Below are 20354 nucleotides of genomic sequence, written 5' to 3'. Positions count from 1 at the left end.
GAAAATTTGCATCACTGATAGTGGGAAGTAAGTGTGTGTGAGTTTATGTGTGTGCATAGCTTTGTGTATTTACGAGTGTCTTTCACTCAGTAGTCTGTTGCACACCAACAAAATATAATTTGATTTCAGGATGTGTTTTCAACGTTTGAGTTTTGTTTTTTTGTTTTTTTAAACTTGAGGCATTCGTGATAAAGCATTTGATATTTTCTTACGGGAAAGGTTGGACATACACTCTTACTAAATAACTGAATTTAATAAAGGGGCAAGCAAACCGTGGGTTGGTGTTGTGAGAAAGGCAAGAAACACCTTGTGAGAGCCTTTGTGACAGGAAGAATCCCCACTGCTGTGGTGTCCCTGACACTGAAGCTCTCAGGGTGTTGCACTTTTCTTAACCTTTCAGTGCTGTTTTTAAGTGGCAGAGAATATCATTAGTATTAGTTTCAATAGAAAGTTATTCAAGATAATTTAAAAATGGTACAAGTAACCATTTTTTTAAATAAGAATTTTAATAGTTGGGATGTAAAATGCAAAGTTTTGTGAATATTGTCAGTTTTTCAATATTCATTTATATAAGGCTGTATTAAACTACTCTAGGAAAGCAAAGAAAACAAGTGGCACCTCTAGCCTTAAAATAAATATCTGACAGAGACTTTATTCATGATTGTTGGACAAAATTTAACCTAACTATGAATTTTATTATTTACTGGTCAGGATGGATCTGTGTAAACAGAATGCAGTTTTTTTTTATTGTTTTAAATGCAGGTCAAAATATTGAACGGTTTAGCATTTAAGGGGGCTATATGGACACCCAAGTTTGTGAATGCAATAACTTAAGAATGAAGTCACATAGGATTTTGAAAATTATACCATCGGTGTATCTACTAAAAATCTTGTACTAGTTTGAATCTCAGAAACCTTGACCTCATGAGAACAAGGCGATGTAAAATTTGGAAATTCATACTTCTACTAGGAGGCTGGGGAGTACCATCGGCTGCCATCAGTGTTTTTAAAAATTGTTGATACCAGACATCTGTTAAAAATGTTTCATGAGTCTGTACTGTCTTTTCTTTTCAAGGTGTCAAATGTGTGGGCAACAAAGTTTGGACTTCTTATGGAACGTAAAAACACAGCAAATGATGCACATTTCAGCCCCCCTGGGTATGTGCTCACACTCTGCACTTGCAATCACATGCCTTCACAAGTACATTTGTATCTCTGTATCTCATTGTATCTCATTGTACAACTGTATAGTGACAATAAAGGCATTCTATTCTACATGACACATGTTTCGATTAATCAGTGCATCCATGTGAAATAATGTAGTGACAGACATTTCTACACTGACCTACATACACAAACAAAGTATATAAACGAGGGATTGAGCTCTTATTCCACCCCCCCACCCCCCCATACAGGGAACCTCTGCCCACAGTTTTCAGCATGCTGCATCCTCTAGATGAGATCGCACCAGTTGTGTGTAAACCTGCAGGTATGAGACACTGATCTTCTCAGAATGAGATCTTGTGAACGTATTTCATATTTTTCCTGAATTTGTGCGTATTCTTTTTTCCAGGCCTGTTTGAAGGCTCCCGTGTGCAGTATGTGTCTGACTCGGCCATGAAGATAGTGTTCACCTGCTGTCAGCCGTCTATAGTTGTATCATATGACACAGTTCAAGGAATACACTCTGTCTGGACTCTGCGCAAAGTCACACATGATGTGAGTGATCATGAATACACACAAAGACACTAAAACCAACTAAGTTCTTCCTAAACTAAAGCCTTTTAACCCTGTCAGGAGCGCTCTACAGTCCTGCGGTGTCCGGCAGAACCGGTTGGGACACCGTTGGGTCTGATGGCTTCAGGCTTTCTCACTTCTCATTTGCGGAATGTCTCCCGTCATGACTCCCCTGGTGGCACTGGTCCAAGTGGGCATGGTCTTGGGACTGGAACAAGGTACTGAAAGTGGAGCAGCCTAATCAAGTGATTAGCAGACGGGCAGGAATTAGTTAGCGTCTTGTGACATTTCTGAGTAAAGCAAAAGTCCCACTGTCTAAAGACAGCTCCTCAGTTATTGGGGTTGCTGCTGTGTCATACAGACTGAACAATAAAGTGATACTTAATGGATTATATTGCCTTAAAAATAATTACAAGTTAAAAACTTGGAGACCAAAACGTCAGCATCTGACCTGGTTACTGTTTTTCTTCCTGCAGTGCTGTTGGTTCCAGCTCTCCCCTCCACTACAGTGCTTTGCACAGCCACCAGAGCAGGATTGTCACATCCTCACCAGGAACTCACTCTCGAGTTCATTCTCCGAGTATATCCAACATGGCCGCCCTCAGGTGAGGTTAACCTAGCCAATGAGGACCATACCCATAATAGGTAAAAACTGAAAAATGCTTATCCCCTGTCCTCCTGTCTCAGCCGTGCCCACTCTCCAGGCATGGCAGCTCCATCCTTTTCAGGTGTGGCTCGTTTCAACACGTCTTTGCACAGCTCATCCCCCAGGGGGCACCATGGGTTGTTAGCATCTCCCAACAGTACTATCAATGAGACAGTGTTGGTCCCAGAGATGGAACCTATCATACCTGACCTCTGCATGGAGCAGCTATGGAGTGAGGCGGTCACTGCTGGCTCCAACAGGTAATTGGCAGCATTGAAATCTAACTTCAAAGCTTTTGACTAGTTTTAGCTCAAAGGCCGCTCTTAAAAATGTAAAAATTGCTTTTAAGCCTGTAACTCTTTTGTCGTATTGTAAATGTGAGGCTATTTTAATCAGTAAAGGAAAAAACAATAAGCAATGAAAGCTTGAATGGTCTTGCAAAGTTGTTCATTAGCCTTTAGATCAAAGTTTGTGAGCAACTTGCTCTTTGTGTTTGCATAATACACAACTTTTTTTTAAAAGACATCATTTGTATTCTATGTAATACAGTTCTTTCTGTTGCTTTAGGCTGTTCCAATTTAGCAAATTCTGCTGTTTGACATCAGTTAGCATCTCTTTTTACCATTTACAGGGAAATGAGCAGCCAGGCATCTAAAGTATTCCTGACCTCTGATCTCTGTGAGAATCATTACTTGTGTTTCCTGGTGGAATCTCACCAACAGCTCAGGTAAACAAACATACACACATCTTTGTCCACCTTAATTTGTTGTGAAATGTGAGTTCACAAGTTAACTTTTTTTTTTCATGATCATTTTATTTTCTGCAGATGTGTGAAGTTTATTGAGAGCAATGATACGTCACAGCTCATCTTCCCCTCTGTCACAACCATCCCTGCTAAAGATGCGGAGCCTCTGCAGGTGCATTATAAAATTCTATCATTGGAGAGTTGAAAGGGAAAGCACAAAAGTTAAAACGGGGGAAAACTGTATTCATTAGAGTCAAGAGTCTGTATGAAGTTTATGGTGCTGTACTGTGCTGAAAATAGCCCTTAGCAGTCTCTTCCACCTTAACAAATTGTTGCATGGGTGGTGTAAAGTTGTAAACATTGTGTAGAAGGCCTTCCTGTATTTTTTTTTTATTTTTTATTTTTTTTTTAAATCTTATCCGGATGATTACAAGTTTTGCAAGATATAATTAAGGTTTTCCTTGCTACCTACAGGAACTAATGTGTGTATATACATGAGATAAATCTGTTCCGCAAAGGATTTTGTGAAAAACTGTAATTAAAACTTTAAAAATAAAACTGTAATTATTTATCATAGTGGCGGTTATGTCCGGTCCATGCCTATCAAAAAAGTCTAATAGCAAAATGTTTTTTCTAGTTTAGATCAGGTTGGTCATTCTTTCCTGAAACGTTTAGTTTTCTCCATCATCTGGATGGTAAAACTACCATGTGACCTGAGGTCTCCCAGGAAAACTATGGAGTTGGATGCTTGAATTTTGGAGCAGAAACCAGTGATTTATGTTTATTCATTATCATTTCAACTTTTAAGTTATTTTTTTTAAGTACCGGTATGCACATTTACAGGTTCTAGCATCTTGTGTGAATATTTGATAATTTTCTTTGTATTAAGTTGTTGACAGTTGGGGAAATTACAGCAGGAGGTTTTTTTTGTTTGTTTGTTTGGTTTTTTTGGAGTAACATTCAACGTGTTTCTGACAATGAAACTTTGCTCCTCAGAGTATAGATGCCATGCTAGTTCTGGAGGCCTGTGGTAGTTTGGTTCTCTATACAGGAATCACCAGGGTAAGCACAGCTGCCTTTGCTTCCTGTAGATGACAATTGAGTTCTCAGATTTTTTGATTGATTGATTGATTGATTTATTTATTTAACGGTGTAATGAATCATGGGATTGCTTTCTTGGCTGTCACCTAGGTCAGCAAGGTGTTTGTGCCTGGACTGTTGTCACCCTCCTTCAGCCTGACCAATCACCTCCCTCACCGCAGCACTCCAGTGGAAACTGTTAGCACACCTGCTAACGCTGGCAGTAGGCATCTCCAAAGACTTGATGAGGTATTAACATGCATTGTAAATGCACTTTTCTTTGCTTTTTAAGTGTGTACTGTATATCTGGTACATTTGACTCCTTTGGTTCACCTCTCTATTTTAACACCTCTCTTCAGGATGCCATGCCTTCACCAGTGACAGGGCTAAGGGGTCCAAACATTAAACACCATGATGCTTCCTTTTTGGAGGATTACACATTTCAGCCAGCCACACCCTACATCAATGCCTTACGTGATCCTGTCTGCAACCGGGTGACTCTGGTAGGTTTTCTGTGTTTAACATAGATGGCATTGATCCCTTTTTTTCCCTCAACAATAGGTAAAACGTGTGTTTTGTAATCATGGGGAATTAACTCAGATGATCGGTCATCCACACACTCACAGTCAGTACATGATACAGATGATGTAATCAAATCAAAGCCAAAACAAAACACAAGTTCAAATTAATGTTTGGTGTCCTAATTTTTTAACTCATCTGAGTTTAATGACATATACAGAGCTGATTATTAGAAGGGGACTTTTCGGATACAAACTGCCAAAAGATGGTTGTCAGCTGTCAGTGCAGTGGAGGGTAAAAACGCATCAAGTGAAATTTGGACTGACTGCTACTGCACCACGACAACATAGTGAGACTCTCCCTTAAGGTGTTGTTTCTTGTTTCTCATGTCTATCTGTGTCTGCACAAGTGATTCAGGCACATTCATATTTGTGAATGACGGTTACAAAAGCAACGTTGTTCGTGTTTCTGCCTCTTGGGTTAATCCTGTCAGACTTGGTCTAGACACTCTCTTCAGCTCCAGGACTTTACATTATTCTCTAAGTTACACACCAGCCAAACATCACTGTTTCTTTCTCTTATACATCATCAGAAAGCTTTCTGTCTGCAGGCTGCTGCTCTTTTGACTTTGCTCATTGAATTTCTGTTTGAGACCTCAATATGTCAATCCAGAGACTAATTGTTCCTAATGCGGCGCACTGGACTTTTCAAACCTCCTGCTCCTGTTGAGTTTCACATCAGGGTTTCTTTCATGAAAAAATGACAAGAACAGGACAAAACCTGCTGGAGAAAATGTGATGAGAGGTTTTGGTCTGTTTTTCCATCTAGAGCACAGCTATTCAAAATAATTGGAAATATACAGTTATAATCCTGGTGAAAATGTGAAAGTTGCATGCTCTCAGTGACTGATTTGGTTATTTTTCTTTTCAGCTGATGATATTAGCTGTGATGCAGCTGGTAGAATAATTGGATATAACTTGCTGCAACAGAAAAATGCTGCTGTATACATAATTGCAGGACAGGAAATGCTCGGAATTACCGCAACTTGTGAACTGATTACTCGTAAAGTATAGCAATAATAATATAGTAATAATAATTCAAGACACCCAAGGACACTTTACAATTGGATAAAACACATAATGAAAAAATGAAGAAAAGTAAAACGAGTGCAAGCAATCATGAAATATTAAGTGAACCCTATAATTTATATCTTGTTGAGTTTTCTTTAGCATCAAGAAGCTGCTTCTTAGACTTGCACATCAACAGGAAGAATTGTTGGAGTGTTCATGTAACTGTTTCAGTTCATCAGTATTTCTGGGATGTCTTGATTAAACCCAGCAGAGAGAGGAAGTCATTTGGTTGAAGACGGGACTCTTTTGACTTGACCATTTCAACGCACGTTTTAAAAAATTCTGTTATTCTGTTGTTGACTTACTGGTGTGCTTTAGGTCATTGTCTTGTTGCATCACCAACACCACCAACTCTCCCAAGTTTCAGGTCACAAAGGCCCTGAAATCCACCTGAGGTACACCCTAGGAAGGTCGCCAGTCCATCACAAGGCTAATAGAGAGAGACAGTCCTCATTCACAGTCACACCAGAATTGGACACCAGAAATGCCTTGACCCGGCATAAAGAATACAATTTAGAATTCATCGTTCTTTTAACAAAGACTCAAGGCATCCCTAACACAACTAAACCATTCTTCAGAGTTGCGTAGATGTTTAGGTGTTGTTGTGCAGTGCTTTTTTTTTTAAAATTTATTTATTTTTTTCTTCACTTCTATACTCAACATTGTTAATTTTCACCGAAGGTCCAGGTTTAGCTTGCCTAACAACAAAGCAAAGAAGTTTTGTTAAACCTCCATTTTGTCTTTTGCAAACATGGGATGTTTTGTAATTATGTTTTTAATGGTTACTTTCTATTCTGTCCTTCAAAACTTTCCTTTTTCAATCTTTTTCTTATAATGAACACATGAACAAAGGTGTTAGCAAGTTTTACTTATGGTGTGATCTTTACAGGATGTACAGGCAGAGATTAATTATAGATGAAGATCAGACTACTTATTTTATGACAAATCAATACAGGAATCTTTATTTGAAATATTTCGAAGCATTTTGTTTCAAGTTATGGGTTGAAAATTTCATGTGTGTTGCACTTTTGACAAAATGCTGTAAGAACGCCTGATGTGACATCAGTGATTGGAGTAGTGCTTGAAAGTTTAATCAGCTTAAGTTGCAGCCAGGAAGTTTCTGACTGCATGTAATTAAATGTTATTTGCTGTTGTTTAGTGTTTCTGTCTAGTATACCCGAAGACAATGAGTTATTGCACACACCAGTTTCTTTTTTCTGAGATTTGCAATCAGGCTTTCTCTGTTGAGGTCTTTTATCAGTTTTGTGCTCACAAACAGCTGTTTTGCACTGATATAAAATTGATGTGAAATTGAACTTAAAGAGTATAATTTAAATGTATGCACAATCTGTCTCCACAATTTCTCCAGGAACTAAGCATTGGCACAATGCTGAGGATTTCTATCCCAGAGATTGCTACTTCAGACCTGGGTGAGTCACACATATATACATTTAAAAAAAATAAATCAAAGAAACGCTCTCACACATTTAAGAGTTGACATTGCAGCCGACAATGTTGGCGTGTACATTTTAAGTGAGACCACACACAGATCGCTTAGTCAGTGCGGTGAGGTCCTTTAATTAGGTTTGAGAGCCTCTCTGCATCGTGTCCACAGTGACATATAATCTTGATGTCTTGAGGACCATTATGAGGCAGACACACATGGGCAGCAAGCACAAAACATTACACTGATAAACACTTTCACAACACCAGAATTGTTAATTATTTTTTTTTTAATCTATTAAAGAGGATAGTTAAATCTATTGTAAATAATAGATGTAGCTCAAATCTTTATATATGGCTTAACAGAATGATGTTGTGCATCATAACTACTTCAGGAAATGGAAAGGAAAGGTCGTACATGTATGAACTGAAAGCGAAATGTAATGTGTGTCTGAACCTCTGGTAATAAAATATCTGGAAACAGATGGCCTGCTATGCTGAGGTGAATTGGAAAGATGACACAGTTGTTTTTAGATGTGCAGAAGCACAGATATCCACATCTGCTCTTATTGTGTAATCTCTTACACAGGCTTGATGTAAAAATTAGTCAACAAATCTATTTGGTGTTTTCACTGTTTTTAAAAAGCCTGTTCTTTTGCTAAACCATTAACATCAGTTCACAGTGGGAATAAAAATGGAGGGATCTTCTTCTTTTCAGGTAGTACTAAAAGCTTTTAGCAGCTTTTATCTAAACAAATGTGGGGCAGCATCTTTGCCACTGCTGATAAAACCACTGTTGCCACTTCTTTTTTTTCTTTTTTTTTGGTTAAGGTTTTCACCTTTTGGCTTTACTGAAATGTCATTATCCTTTCAGTTGTTTAAAAGTACCTGCCGGGGGGGGGGGTTAATAACATTTTTAAGATCCAACAAACAGATTTGCATAATATATATTTTCTTGCTATGTTGTACCACAGCCTTTGATTATCTAATCAGCATTTTTAGATAATCATCCAAAGGTATTAACTTAAAAAAATAAATGCCTTTTTTAACTTTAAACCTTCCAAACTTTTCCAAAGATTCTGACTGTCTGCTCTGTCTGCTTCGTTTTCTTATGTAAGATTTTCCACATGAAATGGAAAATTACTGTTTGTTTTTCTGGAAAGACCACTCAGCTGGTAAAACAAACTCTATGGTATAACAGCAGACAGACCTATTCATTTCCCCGATGATTTCATTTCCCAATAGCACATAGTAGCTGATGACCATGTACTTTGTAATAATTAAACTAAATTACAGATATTTTTTTTCTAACCAATTAACTTTGAGGTCAGCTGGATGATTTCATCTGTTGTCTACCACTAGTGGATCTACTGTGACCATGAACCTTCTCTTCTAGCTTTTGTTCATTTTTATTTTTAAAGCCTTCATTGTCACTAAGCAGTGTGTATCACTCTTGCTGCCTTGTGTACCTGCCTTTGTGTCTTGTTCATATGTTGCTCTCCATTATTTTGTAATCGATCCTGTAGACAAGGCTTTCTTCCTCTAATGAAATGGCATTTAGCTACCTCTTTCTTGACCTTTCCAACTCTGGGTGTCCAATTAAGATTCCCAGTGATGTTGATTAAGCATCTGATTGGCCAGAGTTGTTAGGAGACATGGTAGCGCTAATTACTGTTGTTGTGGTAGTTAGTTTGTAATTTCCATTTTTCTTTTTGGGGGGTAGAGGATGATAGGTGGAAATTGTCAGATCAGGATGAGATTCATTAAAAAAAATCTGTTAAAAATAATTGTATTGCACTTTTTTTGTGTTTGTTTCTAAACTTCCATTTGTCTGTGGTTGGTAGCACAAGTATTAAAAGTTTTAGCTCTAGTTTTAAGCCTAGAATTCAGGCAGTGGTTTTACTGAATTTAACACTTTTACAATAACATTTCCACCATTTTCTACAGCTGAGAGAATCCAACCAGCAACCTTTTATGTATTTCATCTTTTCCTGTTTTGAAATTATTGTATCTTAGAAAAACTAATGTTTTGTTTTCTCACATTCTTAATGATTATTATTCTTAAATGTAATATAACTAATAAAACTGTACAATGGTTATCTAATTCCATCCATTATATAGAAAAAATGTTAGTAAATGTGTGTTTTCTGAATTGCCTCATATGATTGTGAATTTCACACCTAACTACCATGAACTGTGACACTTTTGCTATTTCCCTTGTTCCCCTTCGTGTATTTCAGTGAGAAAGTGCCTTGAGGCAATTCGTTTTATCCTGCCTAAGGAAGCTGCTATGAAGGTTGGTGGAAGTGAACATGTGGAATTTCAGTTACAAATTATGTATTAGTTAAAAACTTGACATTGTGCGCAGACAAGCAAAGATTCAGAATAACAACTTAACCAGTCTGCCAATAATTTTAATTCAGTGCATTATTAACTCTACCAAGGAGGTGTGTGCGCGCGTGCGTGCGTACGTGTTCGTTCAGATGATTACTCAAAAAACTATTGATGGGTTTGCATGAAAATTCTACCTGTGATTGGTCAGTCTGGATCTGGATCTTTACCCATGATTTAATTTTTTGGGAAAGGTTTCACATAATTGAATTTGGCCATCGTATGTTCACAAATGCATTTCAAACTGAAATGAAGGGCAAAAAATTGGGAAAACTTGTGTTGATGGTCTTAAGTAAATGTATTTGCAATTTAATCCAAATCCAGACATCAAGAAGGATGGTCTGAATCTGGGACTTGTGTATGATATTGTGTAGGAAATTTTATACTCAGGAAAGGTAACCTCAAGCTGTGCTATTTATAAGCACTGAAACCTTTAGAGCGTAAGCTCTCCATCATGTTTATTTAAATGTTACTCAGTCGTGGTTAGTGTACAGAGTATGACATCAGAGTTGACCAACTAACTGTCTCCAACTAATCAAGAAGGAAAAACAAAGAAGGAAATGTATACAATAACAGCCTCATTAGGCTTTGGCAGAAATTGTATAGGATCTCATTAGGTAGAGTAAGAGGCTGAATGACAAAATTATGTTTTTCAGGGCTTTATTTTCACACAAACATGCAGATATACTCTTTATTTTCATTTAGTTTTGCTAAATTCTTTAAATGCAACAGGTTTTGGTGAAATGGTATAACATCTACAATGCACCTGGAGGTCCCAGTGCCCACACAGAGTGGAGCCTGTTTGTCACCTGCTTCATGACACTGATGGGCTACAACACCGAGCGCCTGACCTGGACACGAAATGTGAGTCAGCATTTGTATTTTGTTTTTTAAACTGTAATTGTAATTTCCAGTTAATGTATTGTAGAAATGGCTTTCCAATTTGTTTCATAATTAATGACATTTGCAGTCATACTGAGTAGATTTAAAAATGAAACTTTCAGTAAAAATCTTGTACATTAATACAAAATGATTCTTGGCAGCCAAAAGCCTGGTCTGCTTTGAACTATTTTTTATTTTTTATTTTTTTTAATTCTTGACTAGAAAAATCCTATTGTGGCTTTAAACTGTAATTTGAATGTCTTGACCTTGCTCCCTGTCCTCCTTCCTACTTTCACAGCTGCATTTTGAAATGCCTCTCTCTCCAGTGATTGCAGCCAAGAAGGCTCGTCCCTCCGATGGAGGTTCTGATGAGGTGTGTTACTTAAGTGTGAGCTGTTGTGATGTTTTAGAGCACAATTATCAAGCTTGATTACAGCTTGTAGACTTATAATCCCTTAACAATCAATTATGCATGCAAGGGTTGTCTCACATAGTGAGACAGTGAAACAAGTGTTATAAAAGAAAACACAGCAAAAAGAAAGTGCTTCAATACTCTTGAATATACTTATATTATACTTATATACTTTTGAATCCCCCAAATTGCAGATTTTAGAAAGTAATATATATCACTAATGATTTCTAGTCTCATGAAACATCCCTTGACTTCTTTCCATGTCTTAATTTTCTCAGTTACTAAAGTTACATTTGTTCTATATACTGCTTGTGGTGGCCCCTTGGCCAGAATTTCCTGGAAAAATAATTTCTTGTTTCTCTGTAAGAGTTCCCTGGTTAAATTAATGATCTAAAATAGTGTAAAAATTTTTCTTTTTCTTTCTTATATTAAACAGTAATTTTAAAGGTCAAATTCATGCTTTAGAAACTGTTGTTTTGAAACAGTTTCAGCTATTTTCATTTTAGCTTGTTTGCTGTTTACTTTTGCTATTGTGTTTATAAGTTTTAAGGACATAATAAAGCCTTTAACCTAAAGATTTAAAAAATACATTTTAGTAAAAAAAAGAAAAAAAAGAAGCAACCAGAAGTAAACCAGTACAGTCATGGAGAACTCTGTGTGATGGGAAATCCCAGTTTACTCTTAGGAGGAGGGCAGTGGGGGGGGGACTGTAATCTGTCCTACAATCCTAAACATAGTTACACATATTTGTGCTTTTGTCATTGAGGAGATTCACATTGGCACAATGTGTTCCCTTTCCCCTTGCTGTAACCCTAAATCTGAAACCCAAGTCTTAACCCTTGAAATGGCCCCTCCACAGTCTTCTTTAAATATTCCTAATTATTGGTTGGCTTCTTAAGTAATGTGTTCTCATTAGAGCAAAATATGGTTGGAAAATGTCAGTTAGCTGGAGGCTTAGGCTGTAGTGTGTGTGTGTGTGTGTGACCTGAAGAAATGTGTGAGTCACATTAGACTGGACGACAGTGTCAGCTTCTTACCTCTGTTGTCTTCATGCTGCATCAAAGATATAAAGATGAGGGCAGAATTGTTAGAATTATTTCATTTCTGAAGGTTTTCCCAAGTCAGAGCAAGGTATATTCAGCATAGCTTTTTCCAAACATCCCAATTTTTAATTTGGATACCTAAATTATTTTAGTTTGCCCACAGAAACACAATTATTTCACGAAAAACAAAATCAAACTGAAAAGTATAAGCCCCCCGATGATAGAATCGACCTTTGTCTTCAGTTCACCTCACACATTTTCAGTAGGATCAGGGCTTTGTGCTGTAACATCATTTTGGTCTTTAAAATCTAGTGCTTCATATTTTGGGTCATCGTTGTGTTGGCAGACGAACTGACAATCCAGACCCAGTTTGCTGCTGCTTGAAGTTTTCTTTCAAAACTAAATTGATGAAATTCCCAGTTCCAGTTCCATAATACTCCCACCACTGTGTTTCACTATAGGGATGATGTTCTTTGAATTGCATGCCTCTCCCTTTTTTCTCCAAACTCATTCATCATTCATATTATTGTTTCTATTTTGCTAACGATCTGCATCCCCTTACCAATCAAATTATAAACAATGGAGAGCCATGAGTTGGACCAAAATGCGGTCTGTCTTGTCAAGTGACCAAATGCACAGAAATGTCTCAAAGATCATTTTGCAGTTCACATAACATTTTACTGACTGTATTTGATGTTTTGGTCTCTGGTTTTAAAAGCTATCTTTTTGACTGGTGTTTATCTTTGTTTCCTCTCCCTGTAGGACTGGGACTACTTGATGGGGTCCCATTACCACCGTCAGATGAATTTCTTGCCCGTTGCCACTTCACTGGATGCCAGTGGCAATAGTACAGTCACTTCAGAAACTGAAGGCCTGTGCACTGTATGTACCAAACACTGGGTGAATCCATATACTGCATGTTCTTTGATTCTGTTTGTTTGTTGGTGTATTTGGGCTTAGACATTATGGGTATGATTTGTTGGAATAAGAGTTAATGCTCACAAATAGAGGTGTAATCAACCATACTTCTTCTTCTTCCATCACCACCTTATTTTTTTTCCTCATTCAAATTTCCTGATAAAACAATGAGAGATTCCCAGCACACTGATTGTAGGTATATTCAGTATGCCTGCAGACTTTTGTGAACTAGCAAACTGTAGTCATGTTGATTTGACTGACCTTCTTTTGAGTCTCCTTGATTCTGTTTTCATAGCACTGCTGATTTGTATTGCTTTATACACAGAGGTGCTTTCTGTTATTTAGCCTATATTCCTTTTTTGTGATTATTGTTGTGGACAAAATAGTTGAAACATGAAATATTATTAGAAAAGGGAGCTCAACACTGCAACTATACCACCTTTAATTTGGTTAAAGGAAAACCACAGTAAGTAAAAAATTGTGCAAAGAACATAACACCGAATTTCATTTGGTGTTATTGAAGGGCTGCTGGAGCTCACCTTAACTGTGGGGACAATTCTGGCAAAGAAGAGCAAAAGACATTGGCATGCATTTACTTGTAGTCTTCCTGATTGTTTTTGCACGATGTCATGTCAGTATAAGTTTGCTGTTATATCTCCAGGCAATTACAAAATCTCCTGTTACATCCTGTTTAACCTGTTCCCCCTTTAATTTAATGTTTCTGCTCTTTCTTTTTGCCACTGAATGTCCTAGGCTTCTTCTCCCCCCAGTCCATCTCTGAAGTTGGACAGTTCAGCTCCTCTGTTCCCTCACATCCCTGCACTCTTCTATGTCCTCCATCTGCTCTATCAGGAACTGCAGCTGGATGAGCTGCAGCGAGCGAGAGCTTCATCACTAGTCTGCCTGCTGCAACAGCTGGCTAGGTAACCATTCTTCTAGCTGTCTGTGTGTGTGTTTGAGGTTTTTATGTTTCTTTTTTCTTGTATAAGGAAAGTAAGTTACATTCAGTTGGCTTTGGCTGTCCAGATGACCGAATCTTTCTATAAGATACTTGTCCAACATTTTTACAAGATCCTGTTTATTTTTATGAGGCGTAAAGAAATGCTAGCCTTGAGCTGGGCGACATTTATCAAAACAAACAGAACCTTGTTTAATTTTCCACTGGTGAACTCAAACCACGAGAAGAAAAGAAAAACACACATTGTTTTCTGTGAAAGCTTGTGTTGTGTGCCATCCATGCTCTTTACTGAGAAATATACTTCAGCAGGTTGTTAAGTGACCTCGGTTATTGGTGACAATGACAGTAACAGAATAGGGAGAGTGGGAGAATGAAGTACTCTTAGAGTAATTGGCCTGTATTGTCAGTATGTGGGTTGTTATGCAAATATGGTTCTAATTTTTGCATTCTCTGTACTTTATTAACTGGTTAAGCTGGTTAAATGATGATTCTGATGGTTTCATTAGGCATTTAACTGGCACGATAACAGTTTTAAATAAGTAATCTCAATGCCTTAAATGAGCAGTTGCTTTAATTTTCTTTGCAGAATTTACAGTGGAGTTTTAGGATGACCTGTTTTTATGTTAAATCTAAAACAACCTGTTAACATAATGTCAAGACATGACCAGTCTGTTTCCTCTGTGCCTGTGAACTGCAGAGACCAGTTTCTTTAGTTTTGAAAGCAAAAATGAATTTCAACTGTTTCAGCTTCAAGGCTAACTCCTAAACTTTTATCATAGAGCCATGCTATTGCATTGCATAATCATTGTGGTTTGTCATTATCTTCCTTAGTCTTGGTTGAAAAGGACACTGGATAAGAGCATATGTTGCTCTAGCAGATCCATACAGATATATTCAACATTAATGGTGCTTTAACAGAATGAACTAGTCACAAATCAACTTTGCAATGTGCTCTAATCCTCACTCATACCATCATGGATGTGCAGTAATAACAAACCTGATGGTGCTTCTTTAGCCCAGATGATACAACACTTATAGTTCAAAATATATGATAGAAGTACCTTCTTTTCCAATTTGATAGTGATGATAAATATTATTCCGAGTTTAACTGTTAACTGCTTTAAAGTGGTGAACCCGTGATTGTCAGTTTTGAAAAACTCAGTCTCTCCGTGTTGTTCTTTTTCATTTTTTTTCTCTGGATTAGGTCATTTTTGGTGCAATCCCAAATACATGTAAGCCAGAAAAATCCTCCCTACATTTCCTATAGTGTTATAAATATTTTTAAGTAGCTTGGTTATATGAGGCTTCGCTTTACTTGTAATCTAACTAAACACTTTCTTGAAGAGTTTTTTGTCTTAATTGGTCATGTCAAGTATTAATGAATACAGTGTGATATTTATATTCTACTGACTTTTGATATTTGCTTATATATCCATTTGTTAAGTAAATTATGGTCCCTTTTTTAATACTACAGTCTAACTAGGGAAAACTGTGGTTGGAGACTATGGCACAAGTAGAGATCAAAACTGTAACTGTTTTTTTTTTTTTTTTTTTTTTTTTTTTTTAAAATTCAAAACGACTTCAGTGTTTCAGAGCAGTGATAAAACAGCAATAAGATGGAGTCCATCTGCTATCTGTTTGCTGTTGAATGGGGTCAAGTTGGCAATTATATGCAATCTGTGTTGTGTTGTTGGTGACGTTTACATACACAAAAATTGCACAGTATAAAGTATTGGAAGAATCTTAGAGTTTTGAAACAGTAATTCATAAAATCCACCTCAAAAAGTGACATAGTTATTTCAGGACTGTGATTTAACTGTCAAATGACACAGGTGCTCAGTAACCTGGATTTTATATAGGAATAGAACCTGAATACAGTTGGCAACCAGTTGAGTCAAGAACACTACTGCAAAGAGACACATCACAGATGATTTGCACTCATTGGCACAGACTGATTCATATTGATTTTTGCAATCTGTTTGCATTTATAAATTAGAAGGCAGTTATTTGCACTTACCTTCGCCTGTGTGTTTGAGAGTGGTTGGAGTTAGTCAACAATGGACCGCAGTTGGTTGGAGACAGGTTTCCTCCCTCAAGGTGACCTTTAGAATTGCTTTGCAATCCAAAATGGTCAGAGTTTTAGGGTCACCGCAACTAATTTGGCTGTTTGCAATCACAGGATAATCACCGGTTTTTTCTTTTTCCTAGTCCCTACAGTGGTTGTTTTTACTCTAGTGTGACTGAACCATTAGAGTGAACAGTGGCGGATACAGCAATGAATAGTCACATTTTGGTCATTGATATATCATTACTTTGACCATACATTGCTCCCCGATTCCTCATAGAACCACATCTTGTGCATCTCCAGTTTCAAAACATGAAGAATGCAATGGGGGGTATTCTCATCTCGAGGCTTTATGGCAGCCACAGTCAACTTCCAGTTACAGTTTATCATTATCATTAATTAATATAGACGCTTAAAAAAAGAACCAACTTAGAGAAGGAGCACAAGACATGGCTAGAAGTAGAAGAAATAAAGAATTCAGATGAAAAAGATTACAAACCTGGATAACTGTACGCTCCTTACAAGTGCACACACAGCTAGAATCTGTAGGAATCAGGGGTTTGTACCAAGATTAAAAAATATTGATTATCTGATGCTAAGCTGAAAGATAATGATTCATTGCTGTTAATTACTTTCACTGTGTATTTAATTACAACCTGAAACACGTTAAATGTCACAGAGGCTATTTGAGCCATTTTTAGACTTTTCTTAATTACTTGCAGCAATTTAGTCCAAAGCTGTGCAGTGAAATATGCATGTGTGAGTCCTAGTACATGGTAGACTTAATAACCCATTGATAGAAGGTTATAAACCTTATGTTCTTCTACGTAGAAAAAAAAATACTGTTAAAGAATGCTAATGTATGTTTGTTTCTGTTTGCAGAGATCTTCAGCTTGAAGAGTATGTGGATCTGTACTGGAGAGACTACCCTTCAATAATTAGTGGCTTCACTGAGAGCTGCTTGATAGACCAGGGTAAGGCTTATTTAATTGTCTGTAACATTATCAAGTCAGGAAACAGACAAGACATGTTAAACAGGAGGATGGATGGTCTGCTGCTGGTAAAAGCTGTTTTAGCAGCCTTCCTTTGTATTTCTTGGACTCCTAAAGGTGCTGCAAATGTAAACAAATGCAAAATAAATTTGCATGACGAGGCACTGTAACGTGTAATCTTCCCTCAGTCCAGCTGTGGTTTTCAAAAACTGAGCTAGCTTGTCAATTGTTGGATTGTGTGTTGGTGTGTTGTTGTTGTTGGGGTTATTTTTTTTGGGGTTTTTTTTGTTTTTCTTCTTTCTAAATATGAGATGAGTGTAATGTTACCTTATGTAGGCTAAGCAGTGATTGGTTCACAATATTCCAATCATTTGCATTGCTGTTATGAGATAGAGCACCATTGAACAGAGGAATAGTTTTTTACACGCTTTTGAGGCCATTGCACGGATTCTTTCCACAGGGGTGGACTTTCCTGCTTCCTGGTAATTTCCTGCTTGTGATTGACCCGATTGGTTTTGAGTGTGAAATTCTACCGATGGGCATTCCCAACACATAGCACTTAAAATTAGTCTGAATATAAACAAGGTTTAGTTAAAAATAAAGACTCAGTGCGGGGGAAGTTTTCTTGTTGTCACTAAGTTTTCGTGACAGATGTCCTAAAAATTATGTGAACACCTGTCAGGTGGTTATTTGCTTTGTGACACGGATACTTGCAGGGTTGAATATAAAGTGTTGCTGTTATTTTGTGCACGTGGTTTTCTGAGAAAGGATGAAGTGACATAACCATCCAGCTCCCTTTTATCTCTTGTTCTTTTACCTCACCCACCACCTTTCTCCCTCCTCTTCCTCACCTGGCTTTTCTTAGCACTGATTTGCCAAATGCAGCGGCCGTCTTTCCTGAGACCAGAGCCTCCCTGTGTGTTCAGCTGGCTCAGTAGCTGCTTGAGAGGAGAGGAGAGCCCACCTTTCCCCTACCTGCCGGGTATCTGCCAGAGGACCAGACTGCTGGTTGTGGTACGATTAAAGCACATCTGTCATTTTATAAAATAACTTTCTTCAAGTATAGTGAGTGTAGCTTACTATCTATCTATATATCTCCAAGAAGTTAATGCCGTCCGTCTTTCCTTTTTCTTAACTTGCTTTATAGAATTGTTAGAAAGCTGCAATTCATGAACCATATTTCCTTACCTTTTTTTCTTATTTCAAAAATAAAATATTAAGCACCACATGTGCAGGTGACACTCAGGCATTTGTACTTTCGCAGTGTAAAAATGATGTTGCTCTTCCTTTTTTTTGCATAGAAATGGATATGCAGTGATAAATAAGAAGGGCCTAAGTTTTGGTGCTTCATATCACTCTTAAAAAGACAGTACTCAACAGAGAGACATGGATACAACATTGGTCATATTATCATGTTTGTTCAAATATTTGTTCACAAATTTATGTGCTTTGATTATCACTGTGGCACAATTTTTCGTTACCGTGTACTGGCTCATATTTCGATGCGCACAGTATCTCCTGAATCGGCAATAGGAAGAGTAAAGTAAAGTGTGAGAGCACTCTAAGTCCCCTCCTTGTAAGCCTAAATGCCTCTTGATTAAAGGTTTTCCCCTTCACCACTTAGAACAGGATGGAGTGAAGAACTGAGGTTCATATTCATCCATCAAAAAGCTTTGATCACATCAGTTCATTGCAGTTCACAGAACAGTTTTATTTAAATTATCCCTTTCTTTTTTCTTTAGAAAATATAACTGCTCTTCACTGGAAATGTCAATATTTATTTTTTTATGCAGTAAAAATCTATACTGTGCAAGTGTTTTTGTATCATATTTACATCTCTTCTCTTAACCTTTTTTCCAGAGTTATGCTCTCTATGTCATTGGAGATGAAAATGCTACTTCAACAGATGTATCCAAGTACCTAGCCAAGCTTTCTGCAGGTTTGTTAGTGACTAACCTTTAAGATCATTTTCTTGCATGCTGCACTGTGTGTTTCTCTGTGGGTATGCATGTTTGGGTTCATTTATTGACAACCACCCCCTATTACCTGCCAGTCCCCTGCCTTCATGCTTCAGGGCCCAGTAGCACAGAAAGAAAGATGAGTGACGCAGGTTTGTGTGTCACCTGATTTCCTTTGTGTTTATTTCAACAAAAAACAATACAGCGCTAAGGTAACAGCTGTTGCTGCAGGTGTTGGATGAACTTTTGCCTTGACTTGGACACTGGCTTTGTGTGAGAGATGCTTGAGAATCCAGAGTGACTTTTTGAGCACTATGTTGCTATTTTTAATAAACAGATGCCATCCCACTCAAACACAATCCCACATTCATCAGGAACAAAATGTCGCCTTTATTTTAAGTGTCTGTGAAGGTTCTCAGTCATCCAGGTCATCGTAGTCAAAGGAGCTTGCAATGAAAAGCGTCTGGACTTCTTTAAGTTGCTTGAAGACGTTTCACCTCTCATCCGAGAAGCTTCTTCAGTTCAAAGGTCAAATGGTGGAGAGTCCCAGATATAAACCTACTATGAACACACCCGAAACTCTGGCTGATTGGGACCCACACCCAGTTTCACACCTTGGCTCAGGCGATTAGAGGATCATCAGGGGGTCCTTTTGTCCCTCTGTGGGGGGATACTCCTACTAGGTTTATATCTGGGACTCTCCACCATTTGACCTTTGAACTGAAGAAGCTTCTCGGATGAGAGGTGAAACGTCTTCAAGCAACTTAAAGAAGTCCAGACGCTTTTCTTTGCAAGCCTTTATTTTAACCACTCATTTTAATGTTCTTTTTTTTGTTCTTTTTTTGGTTACAGTTTTTACTACAGATTTGAAAATGCTTTAATATATTTACCGTATTTTTTGGACCATAAGGCATACTGTTGACGAACGTGTCTGTTTTCATACATAAGGTGCACTGGATTATAAGGCACAATAACCGAAACAAAACAGTCAGATACGTCAAACTTTACTCATTCTTGCTTCCTGGCAGCACGGTGACATGGTACTGATAGCACTGTTGTCTCACAGCAAGAAGGTCCTGAGTTCAATTCCACCATCAGGCCGGGGTCTTTCTGCATGGAGTTTGCATGTTTTCCCTGTGTTTGCATGTGTTCTCCCGGTACTTCGGCTTCCTCCCACCATCCAAAGACATGCAGTTTGTGTCTCTGTGTGTTAGCCCTGCGACAGACTGGCGACCTATTCAGGGCATACCCCGCCTCTCGCCCTATGACAGCTAGGATAGGCTCCAGTGCCCCCCGCGACCCTGAAAAGGATAAGCGAATGAATGGATGGATTCTTGCTTCCTCCACTTCCGTACCATTGATTCATCAATGCTGAATTCTCTCGAAGCTGCTCTATTCCCATGTTGTTGCAGTATATTAATGACTAACCTCGTAT

At 37.8% G+C, this 20354-nt stretch overlaps 1 protein-coding gene across 1 annotated transcript in view; it reads left to right on the top strand.

Moving 5' to 3' along the window:
* The window catches only part of anapc1 (anaphase promoting complex subunit 1), a 59816-nt gene that overhangs the window by 2489 nt on the left and 36973 nt on the right, over positions 1 to 20354 (top strand). The window contains exons 6-25 of the mRNA XM_085369061.1: positions 1076 to 1158; positions 1416 to 1489; positions 1574 to 1719; positions 1798 to 1955; positions 2214 to 2342; positions 2425 to 2643; positions 3015 to 3110; positions 3210 to 3300; positions 4125 to 4190; positions 4320 to 4457; positions 4568 to 4711; positions 7227 to 7287; positions 9541 to 9596; positions 10424 to 10555; positions 10872 to 10946; positions 12791 to 12910; positions 13700 to 13869; positions 16852 to 16943; positions 17827 to 17975; positions 18822 to 18900. Of these exons, the coding sequence (XP_085225187.1) occupies positions 1076 to 1158; positions 1416 to 1489; positions 1574 to 1719; positions 1798 to 1955; positions 2214 to 2342; positions 2425 to 2643; positions 3015 to 3110; positions 3210 to 3300; positions 4125 to 4190; positions 4320 to 4457; positions 4568 to 4711; positions 7227 to 7287; positions 9541 to 9596; positions 10424 to 10555; positions 10872 to 10946; positions 12791 to 12910; positions 13700 to 13869; positions 16852 to 16943; positions 17827 to 17975; positions 18822 to 18900 (2278 nt within the window). The remainder of the gene's footprint in view (positions 1 to 1075; positions 1159 to 1415; positions 1490 to 1573; positions 1720 to 1797; positions 1956 to 2213; positions 2343 to 2424; positions 2644 to 3014; positions 3111 to 3209; positions 3301 to 4124; positions 4191 to 4319; positions 4458 to 4567; positions 4712 to 7226; positions 7288 to 9540; positions 9597 to 10423; positions 10556 to 10871; positions 10947 to 12790; positions 12911 to 13699; positions 13870 to 16851; positions 16944 to 17826; positions 17976 to 18821; positions 18901 to 20354) is intronic.

The sequence above is a fragment of the Diplotaxodon limnothrissa genome, linkage group LG13 (assembly GCF_057381915.1).
Source record: "Diplotaxodon limnothrissa isolate DT_005_m linkage group LG13, D_limnothrissa_male_GT1.1, whole genome shotgun sequence".
Taxonomy (NCBI): Eukaryota; Metazoa; Chordata; class Actinopteri; order Cichliformes; family Cichlidae; genus Diplotaxodon; species Diplotaxodon limnothrissa.
Note: the sequence above shows the minus strand (reverse complement) of the source record. Positions and strands in the feature narration are given on the sequence as shown.